This window comes from Bombus huntii, chromosome 1, assembly GCF_024542735.1.
Source record: "Bombus huntii isolate Logan2020A chromosome 1, iyBomHunt1.1, whole genome shotgun sequence".
Classification (NCBI taxonomy): domain Eukaryota; kingdom Metazoa; phylum Arthropoda; class Insecta; order Hymenoptera; family Apidae; genus Bombus; species Bombus huntii.
The window spans coordinates 13,737,060-13,755,892 of record NC_066238.1 but is presented as its reverse complement, the minus strand read 5'-3'; the positions used below and the strand labels follow the sequence as shown (position 1 = coordinate 13,755,892).

At 34.1% G+C, this 18,833-nt stretch overlaps 2 protein-coding genes and 1 long non-coding RNA gene across 10 annotated transcripts; 1 reads left to right on the top strand and 2 right to left on the bottom strand.

Moving 5' to 3' along the window:
- The first annotated feature begins 1,623 nt into the window (after positions 1 to 1,623).
- LOC126869811 (uncharacterized) lies at positions 1,624 to 5,913 on the top strand. Of its 3 annotated transcripts, XR_007691010.1 has the most exons (3): positions 1,624 to 2,351; positions 2,488 to 2,616; positions 3,214 to 5,913. It is a non-coding gene; the product is annotated as an uncharacterized LOC126869811 (long non-coding RNA). The 3 variants fall into 3 exon arrangements; XR_007691011.1 differs by lacking the exon at positions 1,624 to 2,351 and having other exon boundaries at positions 2,358 to 2,542; XR_007691009.1 differs by lacking the exon at positions 1,624 to 2,351 and having other exon boundaries at positions 2,358 to 2,616.
- Positions 2,652 to 14,634, bottom strand: LOC126869429 (tyrosine-protein phosphatase non-receptor type 2). Of its 6 annotated transcripts, XM_050625966.1 has the most exons (9): positions 14,201 to 14,633; positions 12,318 to 12,479; positions 11,989 to 12,248; positions 11,669 to 11,894; positions 11,446 to 11,598; positions 11,073 to 11,238; positions 10,795 to 11,008; positions 10,608 to 10,718; positions 2,652 to 3,269 (listed from the first exon to the last, which is right to left on the bottom strand). In XM_050625966.1, the coding sequence occupies exons 1-9, from the start codon at positions 14,294 to 14,296 to the stop codon at positions 3,203 to 3,205; spliced, it is 1,455 nt and encodes a 484-aa protein (XP_050481923.1). In that variant the 5' UTR covers positions 14,297 to 14,633; the 3' UTR covers positions 2,652 to 3,202. The 6 variants fall into 6 exon arrangements, with proteins under 6 accessions (XP_050481923.1, XP_050481905.1, XP_050481912.1 ...); XM_050625948.1 differs by lacking the exon at positions 2,652 to 3,269 and having other exon boundaries at positions 5,958 to 10,718; positions 14,201 to 14,634; XM_050625955.1 differs by lacking the exon at positions 2,652 to 3,269 and having other exon boundaries at positions 5,958 to 10,718; positions 11,449 to 11,598.
- An 868-nt stretch (positions 14,635 to 15,502) lies between these two features.
- LOC126869646 (abasic site processing protein HMCES) lies at positions 15,503 to 17,467 on the bottom strand. The gene is made up of 6 exons (XM_050626476.1): positions 17,340 to 17,467; positions 17,021 to 17,243; positions 16,483 to 16,794; positions 16,305 to 16,412; positions 16,033 to 16,187; positions 15,503 to 15,916 (listed from the first exon to the last, which is right to left on the bottom strand). The coding sequence occupies exons 1-6, from the start codon at positions 17,357 to 17,359 to the stop codon at positions 15,781 to 15,783; spliced, it is 954 nt and encodes a 317-aa protein (XP_050482433.1). The 5' UTR covers positions 17,360 to 17,467; the 3' UTR covers positions 15,503 to 15,780.
- Between the last annotated feature and the right edge of the window lie 1,366 nt (positions 17,468 to 18,833).

The window sequence follows — 18,833 nt, the reverse complement described above, 5'->3', positions numbered from 1 at the left end:
GAATGAGATTAATAATTACATAAAAAAATCATATTACAAAAACAGTTCATCAATTATAGTTAAAATACTTAACAATATTGTTTTAAATAAATACATGTAAGAGCTTACTTTGGTGCCTTTGGTAGTTTTCCCTTACAACTAAAAATTACCTTCAATTAGAGTATTATCTTAAATTACTAATTCATACTTTTATACAATATAAGCTAAGATTTCATCTTAAAAATATCAGTACAAAATTTTGTGACAAATTACAGAACATAAGAAAGACTAAATAAATTGTAGAAAGAGAACAGAAACTTATACATCAGAGATGTTGTTTTCTGCATCTACTGATGCTTCTGTTTATCACGTGGGCAGTTTGCTCATCCAATTATCAGCTCTACTATTTATACTCATCCATTAACGAGTTCGATAACTAACGCAGCGTTAAAGACCTCTCTATTTCCGCCTTCGATAACTTCCATGCCTTGTAAGGATTTTCTATCGTTCTCATCAATAATAGAAGAAATATAGCACAAAGTTCATCTTCGAAAATTGAATAATAGTTAAATCTTCAAACACTTATACTCTTCAATATTCTTCCTATCTCTATTGCATCCTTCCTGGAGATTACAGATCTTCTTTTAGTACTCTCTCTTCTTAGATTCTCCTTAATTTTCATTACATTGCTTTCAAAGGAATCTAGCTTTCCTCTTTTCCACAGAATCTTCCTCAAAATTGAAGTTCCTTCCCATTCCATAAAAAAGTGAACCTCATATTCCTCTTTTCAGTCATAAATTTCCGTATATGCTCCTTTATAAGGTGGTTTATGGGTTACATGCGTTCCTTTAGCTTCCAAATCGTTTGTCCTTTTGTTTGTCATGTTGTCAACGTCATAACCGGCTCTATTAACGTGATTCAGAAGCGATTTTCTCGACGATTCATATCTCTGATTCGTTGCCTATACGCCAACTGCTGTCGGTAGACGAACAGTGGTCGAAGAACGTAAGTACCAGCTGCAGTTTCAAGATCTCCTTGATCTTGTTCTTTTACATCGCGTTTCTCGACCAAAGTACCATCAAAATCCCCCTCTGACCCATCCAATTTGCTCAGGAGAAATGCGTATGCTACTGGACTTGAGTCATCCTGTCGTTTGCTTCTAAGATCGGTTGGTTCCTCGAGCAAAGTCGAAATGCTGGCAAGTGACTTGGAATTGTCCAGCTTGACCGGAAATGCGGTGGAGCAGCCAAGGAAAGTCAGAAAGAAGATGATTGCGACGGCTTTCTGAAATGAAGAAACGAAAAATATTATTACTTTTCTAAGTTCTTAGATTTATCTAGATGAAGATAGGGTTTGCTGATAACTCTGAATATTATTATGTCATTTTTCAAAGTTCTTGACGTGAATTTCCTATTCCTTTTTTATTTTGTTGTCTTCTATATCATTAATTTTGTCATTCCACAGTATAGGATTATAAAAATACGTAGTTGCAAAGAAAACTCACTCAAAGATGTTCTTTTATTAAAATACCAATCATAATTTCCACTTTTCAATCAATTTTCACCGCCGTATTGTAAAGAATTCAGAGTTTCATCGCGTATCAACTGAACTAAACTTATTTAAATATTCTCAAGATAATCTTACCATCTTGTTACTTCAGTGAAAAACTCCTTCAAGATTCAGACTTCAACACTGATCTTCCAATCTTCAAGCTTCAAAAACACCCTCGAGTACTCTACTTGAAAAATGACTTTGCAGATCTTCAAATATTCGCTCAAAGAAGATAAAAGCAAGAAAAGGTGCAAGTATAGTTCGTATAAAACCACTTTTTGTCTATGAAAAACCACTAAATCTGTTTGTAACAGCTCTGTGGCAGGTTTGTGCCCGGCAAAGCATCCTCGTAGCATTTATATGAAATAATGACGTCAAACGTAACCACGCTAATCGTACAATGACGTTCTATGGCAAGTGATAACCAACCTGGTAAACCAGTAACATCGATGCATCCTCGAGTACGTGTTTTTTTAAAAACAGGTATCCACCAAACGGGGGTGAAACGTGACGTTGACCAAGAGGCATGCTCACGTCAATCCTGATCAAACACTGGCAATTCTTCGTCGTTTGTCTCACCTGCTACGTAGGAAAGTGTTTGATGTTCAATTAACGATCGCTGATTGTGCTGCACTATGATTCATTTTACGCGGAAGTTGATTGCACGCCATGGCTATGAAATTACGCAACAAACCACTAGAAGAGCTTGTGCTTCAACGATACACACTTTATTCAGTAGAAGAACGTGGTTCATTTATACGTATCAAATGATCGTTTACTGGATGGGAATTTACGAGCCTCTTGTGGAGCCATGTAAAATGGTAATTGCATTTCTTGCTTAGTTCCTTTTATTTAGATGTTAAAGTTTGATTTGTTGAACCTGACAATGAGTTGGACAGGAATTTTGTTTTGCTATAACTTACACATTACTATTTTGGTATTTCTATTTGTCTGTAGAGATTAGAGACTCAGAATACCAGTTCCATGGAACTAAAAGTAAAAGATTGGTCTGGTGAGTAATTCCACTGTATACTTCACACTGCTTCACACTGTATACACCAAGCAGAAAACTCATGTTAATGATTGGTAATGCGTAGTAAAATTAATACTACATTATTGAGTAAAAGAAATAAAATTATTACTTTATCCCAGTTTATCTTTTTCAATAAACAAATACAATAAATAGTTATTCCAAATGGATAGTACAAGGCAATACAAATCTATTTCGTTATATAGAAGATTAAAACTTTTGGTTTGATTCTTAAAGGATTCCAATCGATTCAAGATACTAAATACAGTCCCTTTTCGATCATCAGTCATGAAGAAATATAAATAAAAATCATTGATTGGGAAAGAGGATGTGTCTTAAAAGAGCATCGTGCATCGTCAAATTAAGTGTTGCTTCTGTTTGTATCAAATCAATTGATTTATTTTTCTCAGTTTAAGCATTCGTTGAATAAATAGCCCTCCGCTTCTCTAGCTCATTTCCGTATCTATGTGTTCATTTGGAAAAAAAAAGAAAGAAAAATCCGATTCAAGAAACGAGGAACCTCTTTCTCACGTGTTTACTTTTCGAGATGTTAACGCGACCTTGTCGCGAGATTTTCGTATCTTTCTTTACTTTTCTTTTTTTTTTTTTTTGTTTTGTTTTCATATATATGCAGTTTTTATTTTATTTTGCAGATTCGGCCTCCTCGTGCACGGTTTCGCTGCTTTCGGTAGTAGTTTCACTTTTAGATCTGAAAGAAATCACCAGATGAGGGTATTTCGTGGCTGCTGGGAAGACAAGTACGAGAAATAAAGAAAACAAGCACAAGGCAAAACGGATTAGTAATAGACCAGGTCTGTTAGAGACACGAGGATCGAGTTAGACCTGTTAGTATATGGGAATTGGTCGACTCGATTTCACTCATACCAATCTTCCCGGGTGGAATTGTTAGGTGAAACATTCTGTTGAGGGAACCGTTCGACAGGTTTCGGTATCAAATACGCTAATAAGATATCTTAATTACAAAGCATATCATTTTTACATACGCGAACTTCAATTTAAAAAAAAAAGAAAGAAAAGAAATATACATATACATTGGCTACTAAAAATATTTGTACATATCCTTATTTTCCAATGGAATGTGTTTCTATCGCGTTCTATACATCTCATTTTCATAGTATTCAATTTTTGTAATCATATGAAATTTAATATAAGTATAATATAAATAAATACTATGCTATGTGCAAATACTTTTTGTAGCCATTGTATAATGCAAAGAATGTATTCCCATTGTAACATATAATTTCTATTGGAAATACTACATCTGGACTGCGGATATTTATACATATTTATATTTCCATGAACATAATCGAAGAGATCAAACCTAAACAGAAACGTTTTTCATTTATTACACATTACAGAGAGTGTTATATTTGGGATATTTTATATATTATCGTACATTGTATGCATCTTTGCATTTTCACGTAAATGTGTAAAGATCCACAATCTAGATACATCTAAAAAATACAGTTTTTATCCTTTCTATCTTATATAATTTTTCATACGAATGTCAATATCCAAAACTTGTCGACCGGTCAAGTTAGTCAAATAGGGGGGTAGTGGAATGAAAAAAAAGTTGGAAAGTACGAAAAAATCCTTTCCTGTATTGATCGATCTAAATATGCAAATCGGGGAACCTCGTCTACGAGTAGTTCTTGCTTTGCTTTTTTTTTTTGTTCGTTCTACATTTGGGAGTAAAAAAACGAATATGCGTCGTGAGGGCATCGATGCTGCCGCGCATATCGACCTTTTTCTGCTCTCTTTCTCTTTCTTGTCGCATAAATAACATTTTATTGCATGCAAACCATTTCCTCATGCTATTCACTGTTTTCTTATTTTTTTGTTTTGATCTAATGTTCTCTAGTTGGGACGTGTAAAGAAGCGAAGTGACGTTTCAAATGAATTTCTCCATTAATTCTCGTTCTGATATTGTTTCTCTTTTCATATAGCCAATCGGAAATAAATTGCATAAAAATTTGATTTTTCTTTCTTCCCCAATTTTCGCGAATCAGTAACGCATTATCTCATTTCACTTCTTTCGACCCTCTTCCTCTACGATTCAGTCTTCTCTAATTCTACCAAGTGTTACGTTTCCATTTGTCATTCGTGTGTATGTATGTGTGTGTCTGTTCTCGTTTTACATTTAAAATACCATGTCTCGATACAACTTCTACCACGGTGTACATCGTAAATGTGAATATTAACAGTTAACTGCGTAGAAGTAGAGTCGCAAGGATGCAGTTTGACCTCAGGGAGAAGTAACTTCCTACCATTGCCCATGTTCTATTTGTTTTTTCCGGAAGGACAACATTAATATCGTTATCTAAACCCTGATCTTCGTTCTTGCTTTCCTGGTCCTTATACCGTATTTCATTTGTTTGCTTCCCTTTCCACACGCGCAACTCCATTCTTAAGTTTTAGACGACCTGACTTGTCAAATTAATTGATCAAACCACGAGAATGCCTTCTCTTTTTTGTCTTGTTGGGAAGAATTTAGTGACAGGTAAAATAAACATCCCTGAAAGTATAATCTGTAAATACATTAATTTTGTTACTCATTACATTGTGGTTTTATGATATTAAAAAGAAATGTGTGTATATATATATATATATATATATATATATATATATATATATATATATATATATATTATTTGGTATATAGAAGAAAATTAGTTTTGTAATTAGTGACCTTTTCTACTTAGCTCTTGAATTGAATTTTACCAGTACACTAGATATCTTCCATGAAGTATTATTGCATTATCGAGTTCTATGAAGTTTGCATTTAAAAAAAGTCTTCTGTTTTCAAATACTAGCCTGTGAAAAAATAATTATAATAAACTATAAATCATAAATCTCGTGACTCGATCATTCGACAGTCAGGTAACAATAGATTTACTGGAACGATTATCTATTTCTAAATATATATTACATGTATAAGTATATATTGTCGGATAATAAAGGATTCACTTGCTCGATGATTACGCTCTTCCAAAAAGGCGAGGGGTTGCGTACAGTGTCGTAACTCTATTTGAATGCTACTACAGATCGTATTCTCACTATTATGACTCCCTTCTTTTCTCTTCCCTTGTCTTTCGTAGGAGTAGGCACTTAGCTATATGTTTCTGCGGTTCCTTGTAGTGTCGTAACGAGTTTATGTCTATTGTATACGACGGAGAGATTACTGGATGGAGAAAAACTGAAATTGTATACGGAAGCCTCCCCTCTTCGTCTTTTTTTTTTTTTTTTTTTTATACTTTTCTTTCTTTTAAATCTTCTTCTGAGCTCGATCGTCCGATTTCTATATATATATAAAACATGTTTCTATCATATAATCGACGAAGTATACTCCTCTAAAAAACTCCTTACATGGTGTGACTTTCTTTTTTTGTTTCCTGTTCTTATATTATTCTTCTAGTGGCGAAATGTAGGAAAAAATGTTCGTACGAAATCTCACGATCGTCGCTCGTAACATTTCGTCTTTTTCACTCTCATACTTCTTCTGTTCATTCTCGCTCTTTCACGCATGCACGCGCGTCGAGGCGTGTTCCTCAATACTTCCTCTTCTCCTTTTTCCCCTTTCTTCCTTCCTTTTATTTTGTCTCTTTTTTTGGAACTTTTTATTAGCACCGTGTCTTTCATGGATTTTAGTTCTCAAGAATACGTATCTTTCTCGTTCCTCATCTCTCACACGCATACATTCTCTCGCGTTCTCTCGCATGCTCTCTATCAAAATCTTCAAGAAGCTTCCAGCAACGACAACAGGTAAGTCGGACAAATGTTTCGACGTCTAATATTCAGCTTATTTTTTCGATAATTACAGGAACGAGAATTCTCGGTGAACGCGTGATGAACGCCTTCATCACGATTGATCATTAACGACGAAAGACACTAAACTAATCTGAAACGAATTTTAATCTTCGGTTAACTGGTCGATTACAACTGTTATAAATAAACTACGGATGCATATTTCATATTTTTGTAATTAAAGAAATGAAATCTAGATAAAAACTAGTTTTACCTACTATAGATATTATTATCTGTCCTTTGTTTTGGATATTTTATGTATCTTTTGCGTATTAAGTGCACTCTATACGTTTCTGCACTTCTAAATTTCTTGTGTATATATAAACATCCACAGTCTAATTATAAGTTTCCAGGTGCTAATTCTGGTCTTGTCAAAAATTAAGTAATAATATTGCAGCGTAAGAGTTACTATGATGTCGTTAAGTATTCCTCATATTTATAGAATTACAATTGTTCAATTACGTTGTAACATAGAAATCAATGTTAACATTTATATTATACAGTAATATAATAAAATAAAGTTGTCGTTATTATTTCTAGATCTTCTTGTGGAAGTAATTTCAACATAAAAATTATGTTCTAAAAGTCAGCATCTGGAAACTTCAAACAGTTTCAACCGTTCAAGAACAGAAGCACTCTCGCTATAAACTCGAAGATCACATTCATCGTGTTTCTAAAAAAGAAAATATAAAAAATATCGAATTTGTCGACTCTCTTCTAGGAACGCTCTATCATCTCTTTCGCTCAATGTAATCGCTCTAAATGAAGGCTGACGTATGTGTCGTTCTTCTTGCTCGGAGAAGATTGTTTTTCACACTGTTCTCGCATGCTATATTAAAGTTATTCGAACATGTTTCAAAAATCATTTTAAAATGAGAAAAAGAAAACATGTTTGGGTCGCATGTTCCTCTAACGACAATATAAACGTACGAATATACTCTAGATGAAAATCAGGTAACAAGATATACAATGGTGCACACACACATAGGTGAACTGTACCGACGACAGAATACTGTATTCAACTTCGAACACGTTTTAACATTGCTTTAAATGGAACACGATGACATCTCTCCTACGATAATTTGCGATTATGCCTCGGTGCATTGTGAACGAACACACCAACACATATACAGTGGTTACAAAAAGTATCTGTATATACCTATATATATCTTTTTAATAAAGCGCTTTTTTTAGCAGGTCCTATATTTTTACAGTATCGACTTTTCCTAATCACATAAAAGTACTATTAAATGACACGAAACGGAGTACGCTTGAATCTGATTAATTAATATATAAATGCTATAATAATTATGTACTAATGCTTTTTATAACCACTGTGCAGTGAATGTAACACGTATCAGAAAAATAATTCTTTGACATGAAAATCGTGTTCCAAGCATCCTATGGATTAACGACGTAATACAAAAGTACACAAAATACATTTGTTCACGCCACGCGTGTTTTCTTCTTGGAAAAAAGTCAAAACGTAAGCATCTAAGCTATACTTTGCTTCCTGTTCTAACTTCTTTCCCTCTTTTGTTTAATGTTGGAACACGATCCAGTAAGCTTACCCCAGGTTAAAGAATGATCGTGACGATTTGTGTAGAAGCTCGGCTTAAGAGTAAAAATCTTTTTTAACCGCGTTACGTATTTGTAATTCTTTTTCGTTTCCATTCGTTTCTTTTTTAAACTTCATGTAGAAGCAATTATAGATGTACTCAGTCTTTCCACGATGCTCAATGTGCTTTAAACGATTTACTATTGAGCAAATCAGTTAGAATTCGTGTTTTAAAATAATGTGTTTTTTTAACCCCTAATTACTCTCTTTTATGTGGGAACTAAGGTTCTTTATAATTTGTATAAATATTGCAATATCTATCCGAATGCTAGACGGGAGTGAGATTGCTGATGATACATGATAGAAAAACGCCTTTGATAAGGGGTTAAAAGTGTATAAAATAAAATTTACTAACACAACTATGATACCGTTGATTATTTCAACATGTTCCTCTGACTGAATTAATTTTCGACATCAGCTTTGATATTATACTAATCGGGTGCGCACACAGTATCAATTTCTGATCAATATCATGTACATCTTGGTTACACTAGTGGAATCATCTACAGCAACTTTACTTCATCTTCAAGCATGCGAGGAAGTTCCTACGAAACACTAATTTCTCCAATTAGTCGAGTGCTTGATTCAATTCCATATAATCAGATATTGTTCTAATACTTACACTGAAGTATGCATCAAGGCTGATACCGAAAACTGATTCACAAGAATATTAGATATTTCTATATATATTATGCATGACGTACAAAATTCTTGTTGGCTTCTCATTGTTTGGCACCCATTATGTCGACAATTTCATCACATGAAATGAAAAACGCAATGCGCAGGATAACGAGTGATGAATACAGTAGCAAGTTTTGCTCGCTGAGAATATTCTTCCCGCTAATTATTCCAGTATTACGAGAAATATGATAATTTTTCTGTTAACCAGGTCATGTAATTCTCGCATAAAAAATCCCCTCGGCTACTTCGAGTATAAAATGACTCATATTACAAACGATTACGAGCATTTTACGAAATTGCATGAATTATTTACGAAGTACACACAACATCGAAGGCACCAGTTGCCATATTAAACGGAATATCTCGATGACGCGTTTCTTCCAGGAAGAGAGAAAGTCAAGATGATTCGTTTCTTTTTTCTTCCCCCTCCCCTTTAACGCATGCCCCAGGAACAAGTTTCGAACGAAATCGATGATTTTAAGTAAACAACATTCATCTGCCATGTGAGAATGGGCCATGGTACGTCACAGGCATCGCTTATGCTAATTTCTAATGCGACTTCGTTTCGTCATGAACATTTTATAGAAGAATGGATTCTACTTATATGGGCAAGTTATTTATAAAAAGAAACATTTATATAGTGTACTATAACTGTAAAGTTCATTAACATTTCTCTATGACTATCACGAATATATCCATTAAATTCTAGCAAGATGATCGAGGTTACTTATTAAACTCTAGGCGAATGATTTTGGTACCCTGGATGATTGCTAACGGTAGATCAAATTTATTCGAAGAATAACAGTTGAAAAACTGAAGGAAACTCGTCTCTTTCATCCTTCAACTCATTATCAGAATTAAAATATCGGAGATAATGAAATGAATTAAATTAAAGAAATCTAAATTTATTTAAATGTTGTAAGAAATAAAAAATGTGGTAAATTAATACTTTTAATTGCCTCTATATTGATTACTACTTTAAAATTAAATAATCGATCTTACTTATCGAAACGTCGTGCACTCACTTCGTGTGTAATGTCTATTATATGTAAGAACCTACCATTATTACAATATGAGAATAAGAGGACACTGTTATTTTACTTATATTAGATTTTTACATGTGCTTTTTCTTGCATCCTACTTCACAGAATATACGTTCAATTGTTAGCATCATCAAACAAATAAAGAAGATAGTCTCTATTTCTAATTGGATAGAAAAAGATCACAAAGTAAAAATCTAAGTCAATTTACCTCTTATTTCACTATAATTGGAAACGCGAATGCGAAAGGGTCTACTGACTTTGTCAAGTGCAACTTTCATGGAAACCTAACAAGAAGATTTTCAAAAGAATGTATAGCTTCTAGTATGATACATACTCATTAAGTGAATCACAATACAAAAATACAAATCGAGGATCTCCCTTTTTCTCTTTCGTTCCTATTTATCATTGACTTCCTGATCTCTTTCTCATTTTTTTCTCGTTTCTCTATCGTGCAGCAATGTCCTTTACAAAATGCACTTCGTTAGAATAAGTTACTTCTCTTGAACGTTTCTTAGATAACTGACGTGTGTCTCATTTTGCCAACTCAACTGATAGTCTCGTTAATATAACGCCTCACGACGACTGCGTGTATTTTTACTTTAAATTACATAACACTAAATGCTTCTCCCTGATTAATTACTCTCTCGAAACGGCAATCAATGGCATGTGCAATGGAGCTGTTAAATATTTCGTAGTGAAAGTAACTATTCTTGAATGTGCGGATCACCTATTATCACTGACAATTCGATGGTCCATGTACATGTGTGACAGGGAAACAATTTGGTCCTAACCACGCATGTACAAATAGCCACAGATTGCTATAATACCCCCACCAACAATTGCAGCGCCTATGCCTATTGTAAGAGGTTTAAATAATGACCTCTTGAGCTTCTGCCATTCTTCAGTCTCTTTTTGACGACGCTTCATTTCCCGTACTTGTGCTGCCAGACGTTCTTTCTTCTCCTTATTACGATGACGTACTTCGTTTTTCCTGTTTACATGGAATAAGTAAGAAGAAACGAGATATTGAAACACGTAAATATGATTTCATTCTTAAAATAACTCACGTATCTGGACTGGACGGAGGACTAATTGTTTTTGAAGAGTTTTCACCGTCACTAGTATTATCATTAGGCACCACAACACCATCCGAATTCTGTTCGTGTAAATTGTTTGTGATTACTGCAGAGTTTGGAACAGCCTGTGGACTGGTGGTAGATATTTCTGTGGAAATTGATGGCTCTCTAGGCAATGGTTTGTCAGGTGGTGCACTTAATTCATCTAATATTAGATAAAAAGAAAATTATATTTTGAAAATTATTAACTTTTACAATTACATGCTTACCATTTCTTGTTATTGGATTTGAAGTTAAATCTGCCATCATGCTACGTGTTAAGGATTCACCTCTTGGAGGTGGCAAAGGAGGTGGTTCATCTTCCTCTTCGTTTGAAGAATTATTGATGTTACTTACCACGTCATAATGATTTGTTACCACTTCATTATTAATGTTCTGTAAAGACCACATAAGTTAGTGAAAATCAAAGACTGTTATGTTCCACAGTAGCACAATGTTATTAGAGTTAATTCACATTAAGGACAAGACTTTTCACAAAGACAAACATGTATGTACATGAAACAAACGACAAAAACATATATTAAGTTAATTCAGGATGAAGAGACTAATAATATTGTACCACTGTGAATTGGTATTAGTTACCACGTTGTTGGATGGCAGTTGTTTTGCTCCTTCGATGATGGCAGCATATGAAAATCTTAATTGATCTGGTGTTTGAATTAAACCCATTCTGTGTCTTCTCATTTCTATTAACACTTCTCTAACATTCACAGAATTCAATCCACTTTCTTCAATCTGCAAAAGAATAGAAAGGTAGTTTCCCATTTGTAATTTCTAAATTCTCTTCAGTATGTATAATGCTTACCAAAACAAGACATGTATCAACTAAACAAAATGTTCCTGATCTCCCAATTCCTGCAGAACAATGTACCACAGGAGGACCAACATTTTGATCTAATGCTCCTGATTGCCTGACATCTGTTAAAAAACGTAAAAAAGCTGTTGGACTTTGTGGAACTCCAAAGTCTGGCCAGGTGGTATAATGAAAATGTAATATTTCTCTACTTTCTTTTGTTTCCAAGTCAGTTAACCTACAAAAGACATAAACAATAAATCAAATACCTTCTCAAATTAAACATGCACTTCTCAAAGAAGTATCTGTAATATAATTCTTTATCTCCATACTTTAATATTCTAGTTGTGTAATCCGATGATTCTGTTTTACTGATATATTTTACTTTTATACCAACATCCGGAAACATCATAGTATTAATCGAATCACCAAGAGGCCAATACTGATAACACTTAACATGATTCTTTTCAATTATCTTATTTAACATTAACACAGCTTTAGAATTTTGCTCCCATACCATTAGCCAAAAGTGGCCAGCAGTATTTTCCAGTGGTCCTTGTGTAAGAATGTACTGTCTATGGGCACGATCTACCTATAATAAAAAAGATCTTTTTATCATGTTCTTCTTACTTAGAGTTAAGTATCTGAATATGATATCTACCCGTATGAGGTTAGCATTGACATAATCACATGGGCCCCTTTTAAGGACAATCCTACTATGGTCATATGGCAAAACATCTCTATAACGGTTCAAATTTCTGTTTTGTGGTTTCTTTGATTCATTGCATGTGTATGTAAAATTACTGCATTCGTTGCGTATATGCTGTAAAAGTAACATTTTCTTATATAATAGGGAAAAGAAAAGATATAAAAATAATAACAATTTTCATTTATCTAATGTCTTAAGCTATATAACAGCTATCAAGCAAAAAAAGTCATACAAATATAAGTCATTTAAATATAAAGAAAAGTTTAAAAACACTTCTTTACTGCTATCAATTTCATATCAGTAGGAATAATTCAGATTTTGAGATAGAATTGACAATTAATGATGATTATGTTTACTGTAGGTGTGTTTGTCTTATGGCAGTAACTGTAAGTTTGTTATTGTTCCTTCATATCTCCTAGTTTTATTATAATTCTTTAATAAAGTTTTAAATGACTTATGTTTACATAACATAGTCGATTATACTTATAGAACATATCTATGAAGTTTGATTGTTAGAACTTGTATAAGTTTCATTTAATATCTGGTAACAAATCTTACATTTCTACTTATGAATACAAACTGTATTACTAAATATATACCTGGCACGTATATTTAAAACCAAGAAATTCGACCTTGGTAATAAAATCACAATGCAGAGTCTATGCAGTATTTAAAAATTTTCTCGTGAAAACGGCTTTCCAAGAAAGTAAACTGATAGTCCCTGGGTATCGCGAAACAATCCGCACATTGTAAATATCCGCGGAAAAGCATGCCAGTTACGGGACAAAACAGATAATGGATAAACGCAGTGGAACCTCTGACTCTTCTCTAATATCGTATCGAATCGCATCGTTGCAAGTACGGACAAATCAAATTCATTTGTCGAGCATAAATTAATCAAGTGCGTTGGGCTAGATTAGCAAAAATCACGAAGGAAGTCAAATGCGGCCATGCGGCCAAGAACGGGTCGCGTATGATAAATAAACGAAAACTTGATAACAGACGTGTGTGACAATACACACGCTGGTGCTGGTATACAGGTTTCCCTGTTCATTCAGCAGCGCTAAAAAAAAATGACGAGCGTATCGTGAGCTACGAGATCTCGCGACAGATGAGAACGTGCCAGCGACCATGGTATTAGCCTCCATTGGCAATCAAACATCGTCGAGCGAGATCGAAACGAGATTTCATCATGTTCACAATTTCAGCGTTTCTGGATCGTACATGTCTTGGATGAAACAGTCGTGTCAGCGGAGAGTCCAGGCGTCTCTTGCACAATAATTTACCAACTAATATCAATAAATTGACAAGTTGCAAGTTGTAGGTTATGAACTTCTCTTCGACAATTTCATAACTTTTAATCAAACGTAATAGTCACACAACTAGAAGTTTGTTTAGTAACAAGACTGCAGATATTTATACATTTATAGGACATCTGAAAATGCAGAATTGCGCATAATATGAAAAAACAAATATATCAAATATCCAAAATATAGTGCTAATTGCCTATCGAGGTTCTACGTTTTAAATTATATCCTCAGAAATATGAATTCGTATAAAAATCCGCAGTCTACCTATAACCAAACTTACTACCATGTTGCAAGGATATTTTATTGATACTATTACCTTTTGACTTGGGACTTGTAAATTCATAAATAATGTTAGTCGAATTGTGCAAGGAGGCCCAGATTATGTTAGGATGTGATGGTAGGAAGACTCTCTGTGCGTGACACATTTGCAGGCAGGAACCGCCGTTTCTCGCTGTAACCGGAAGGAAAGACGCAAAAACGGAAGAAGAAGAAAAGAGATGGAACGGGGGGCGCGATCTTTCTTACCTGATAGAGGATCGGCCAGGCTCCTTTCGAGTTGATCTCGAGATACTCGGTTTCCACGTTACTGATCCCTTGATCGAGCGTCTCCTGGCTGGTCATTCTGTCGGCTCGTTCGCGACTCTGTCTCTCCGGCGCTCGAAAACGACAAAATGAGACGAGGCACGCGAAGAGGCTGGGCCCCGGCCGTGCACGATCCTGCTCTCTCTGTCTCCGAGAAAAAGGCGTCTCAGGCACGAAGCGGTGCCATGCGTGACGCGGATTATTGCGAAGGGTAGCCCCCGCCGCACGGGAGACGAAAACGCGTAAGCACAGCTCACCAGCCAGACGTACTTACACCTTCGCTATCTAACGTACACACTGTACCCACTCTGCAAACTCGGACCACCACCGTTCACCTTCGCCGCCGCTGCTACCACCGCGAAATACAAGATACGAGCCAACGTGCTGACATCTGAGGGAAACCGGCCAGTTTCTAGCCCCTTCCATCTCTTTTTCTATCTTTTTCTTTATTGCTGTCGAATAGGATTCAAGATAGCCATCGCCATGTTGACAACTATTGCGCATGCGTACTGATACGCGCCAGATAGAATTCACTTTTTCAAATAGCTTTTTGGATGTTTAGGAAAGTGCTTAGAATTTTCTTTAAGATTTGTAATAGATTACATTTGGAAATTGCATAGTATCGAGAAAGAAGATTATTAAATTTATTATGGAAGCATGAAGAGTAAACTCTAGATATTTTAGAAATTTCTATGATTTCCTTTATTATTTCTTGAATAACCAAGGATTCATGAATGACCCATACCACTAGATCCAAACTTATACATTTTTCTTTCACAAATAAGCCGCGGATTTTTACGCAGATTCATATTTTCTTAGAGGCAATTAGAATAGTAGGATCTAGATAGCAATTTGTTTTACCAATTAAATATTATAAAAAATAGTATATTTTAGATATTTTATGTACACATGTACACTCTACGCATTTTTGTATCTTTGAATTTTTCTAAACGATATAAAAGTCCGCAGTCTATTCATAAATAATTTATTACTGTGTAGGGGATAAGAAATGGATTAATAAATTTGAAAATTATAAATAAATAAATTTTTCTCCCGGCCGATTTTATAGCGTTAACATTCTTATGAAAAGTTATTCTATAACTTTCAAAATCGCAAATAATCAATCCGATTATTTGAAAAACATCTAAATGTCAAATTACCTAGCTATAGCCTACAAATTACCGAGCGACTTAATTGTGACAGTATAAAAAAATATATTAAAACACAAAAGATAAAGAACACGCGTTCAAGATATGATATTATTTTATTTATAATACTGGAGTTTACAGATTTTTATTTTATTCTTATTTTATGATTTAATGTTGAATAAACATAGACTATATAATTAATTAAAAGATACTATTACGAAGTTATTTAAAATATTAATATTACTATATGAAGTATAAAAATATAAAAGAATTTGTAATAAATATCCTTAAAAAACTCAATATTTATTTAAAGTTGATACTTTTGCGGAAACAAAGTTGTCCCTGAGACTTCGTTTGTGGATTTGGATGAAACAATTAGCTTTTCTTAGTAATTTTTGGTGGTATGTTGTCATCTTTCTTAGTTTCAGTAGTTTTTCTTTTAGCTGAATCTGCAGACCCCTTCTTCAACCAGGAAGCCATAAAACTAGTAGGGTTGCTTTTTTTCTCTCCTCTGTACATAATGGAATTAGTAAATCAATAGTCTGACATATCACTTCACAGGATTAAAAGTTCATAATTCTAATAGTGAATAGTTAATTGTACCGTTATATATATGTATATACGTACGCGTCTTTTGTCTCTTTTCTACAATCTTCGCCTTTATACAATACATTGTTTACACGAGATGAGACTGTATGCCAACTTAAATCACCATCTGATAATGTTAATTTGTTTAATTTTTCAATGGCGTCGGCTATTGGTAGCTCCTCATTCAGCCACACCTATTATTAGAAACATAAACATACAGAGATAGTAATTCATTCCAATAAACGATAACACAAACTATGTGCGGAAAATATTTTTTGTCAATATTTATATAAACATTTTCATTTCCTTACCCTTAAGTCTTGTTCTTCATTCAAAAACACAGGTACTCGATTATGCAACCAAGAAAGAACACCATTTGCCTCAGTAGTAATTATTGTACAGCTATATATCTTCTTACCCTGAAATGTGAGTTACCATACCTGTAGCTTTCTACTTAAATTGTACATAAGTCCAACATGTTGCATTTACTTCTCCAGTTGAAAATATATTAAAAATTCCCGCCATCTTTAAGACTTTAAATCCTTCCCAACCGTTCTGTTCAGACCATTCATCCTTCCACGTTGAAGGATCATCTACTCTTACTCCTTTCTCCTGACTAGCATAAATGTAATATGGTTGTTTAGGATCTTTTTTCATTTTCCCAGCTTTCCATTCATAATATCCTTCGCAAAGTACTATGCATCTTTGGCCATTGCGTAATGGTGCGCTATACAACTTGGAATTTTTAATATTTTCCAAACGTGCGTTATGCGTCGACAATGTGTGCTTTTTGTAATCTCCCTTAAAAAGGAAAAAGATTTGTAATATTTTTTCCATTTATGCACTAATAAAATTGATTAAGAAAAAAATGTGATAACTTATTATTATCTCAAGGAGATATAATCAAAGTGTTTACATTTGATAGGCACACTTTGAGGCAACGTATTTGTTGACAAATACTAACCACTTAACCTATCCCCATCCGTCAAATGTCATTGTCAACCTAACCTTGTTTGTAAACACTAACCTCATGCCAAGGTGGGATCATACTCCACATCATAGCACAGAGGACTCTTTCTTCCTCTTTACCATAGTGTGAACCAGCAACGATACATGGAAGAACGTCTTTAGGCCCAATATTAGGAGATGGAACATATTCAATGTCACTTTTGGCCCATAATGTCGTGCATCGTTTACCGGCTGCATTCTTGTAATCGCAAGCACGACACAAAGTATCCGGATTCAAGGAACTGTAAAAGTATATGTAAATTTCTTTTGTCGTTAGCAGATTGCTATGTTTGCGTGTCATGAATTAATTACTGAAATTACGTGATGAGATTACTCACCAAGCCACTCGACCACACATGTTTCTCGCGCCACTTAGTTCATTAACACAATAACGCCACCTATAACATGCTAAAGATATCTGGCGTGAATTTATAACTATTTAGAAAATCATGTCTATATTCTCATGTTCTTTAATGCGGGAGGAATTTTGTAGTATATTTATTACTTAAAACATTAAATTATTTCATATCAAGATGTCTCTTTTTTTTTAATTCACTTTACAAATTCTAACAATTAATATTTATAAATGATGAATTTTTTAGTAACAATTTAGTAAAAATTTATTTGATGAACAATTTTGTGAGATACTATACGATTCATATAGAAAGCGTATTTGCGTATTTTAAAATGGAAAATATCTGCGGAGTTCGTGCATGAGTTATTTATCTAGTTGCCGGTAGAGGTAGACAGTTGTTTGTGGAAACATTATTGTACCAAGGCTTACTTTTTTAAATATTTCAAATAATATTTTTATTAATTTTACATATTTTAAATAATTAAAGTAATTTTCTTTTGTTTAACAGAGTATGGTTCTAAATGTTCTAGGTTAATGTAATACATTACTATCGACAATTAACGCGAACTCTATCCATCAGAAGCTGAATTTAATTATAACAAAGTTCATCGTTGTTCCATTATACTTATCTCTACTGTAATGGATCTAGCCTCTGTACTCAATTTCTACAATTAATCATGCTACACTTACGTAACATGAATATTAACCTCAATATGTTAATTTTATTTAGTTTCCTGTGATATACGAAATGTGATTGAAATGTATTACAACTTGACCCGATTGCACATTGCGTTGGCTTCTCGTAGCTGTACGTAAATGCAATTCTCTAAATAATGCTTCAGTGCAACAATGCTTCCTATACACTTGGACATTAACAGCCAAATGTTGAATAATCAAATAAGTATTTGATGATATAGTAAAACTTCGTTTATATGAACATATTGGGGGACAAGCAGTTCATAAGAATTCACTGATTCTTCCACTATATGAACGAAAAATCACAAGTGGTTGGGAGAATCAATGAACTCTTATTATGTATATGATCTATCCTAATTTACACATCTTATCTTTGCGATAAATGAAGTTCTACTGTACTTTTAGGTAATTTCGTTTTATAAAAATGGTAAGTCAAAAAATGTAACATTGTAAAATGTAAAAATGTAAAATTGTAACAGCAACAATTACAACTGATGTACATATTGTACACAGTTTTCCACCACAGACGCACATGATTGTCAGGAGAAATCGTGAAAAGAAACGATCGCTTTTCTCGCTGAGTTCATTAGCGGCACAAATTAGTGCCTATACTTGAACGAACGCATCGTGCCAGTATTTTCTACAGGCAAAACGAATCGGAGTTCATCCGATGAGCATTCACGATGCGTTTCCACGCGTACGAAAGGAATGTGTCCCTTCTCCACCTCGTTGCTTATTGTTCGTTCTATGGGTGCGGTTTGATTCGTCTGCATTTCGATCC

Excerpts from the sequence above, each read along its gene's own strand:
- LOC126869646 (XM_050626476.1), bottom strand. The coding sequence starts at position 17,359 with ATGTGTGGTCGAGTGGCTTG. Across the intron at positions 17,244-17,339 it reads ATGTGTGGTCGAGTGGCTTG|TTCCTTGAATCCGGATACTT; the intron begins GTGAGTAATCTC and ends ATACTTTTACAG. Across the intron at positions 15,917-16,032 it reads AGAAAAGAGACAAAAGACGC|AGGAGAGAAAAAAAGCAACC; the intron begins GTACGTATATAC and ends CATTATGTACAG.
- LOC126869429 (XM_050625948.1), bottom strand. The coding sequence starts at position 14,296 with ATGACCAGCCAGGAGACGCTCGATCAAGGGATCAGTAACGTGGAAACC. Across the intron at positions 12,249-12,317 it reads TCAATGCTAACCTCATACGG|GTAGATCGTGCCCATAGACA; the intron begins GTAGATATCATA and ends TTTTTATTATAG. Across the intron at positions 11,239-11,445 it reads AACTGCCATCCAACAACGTG|AACATTAATAATGAAGTGGT; the intron begins GTAACTAATACC and ends TGGTCTTTACAG.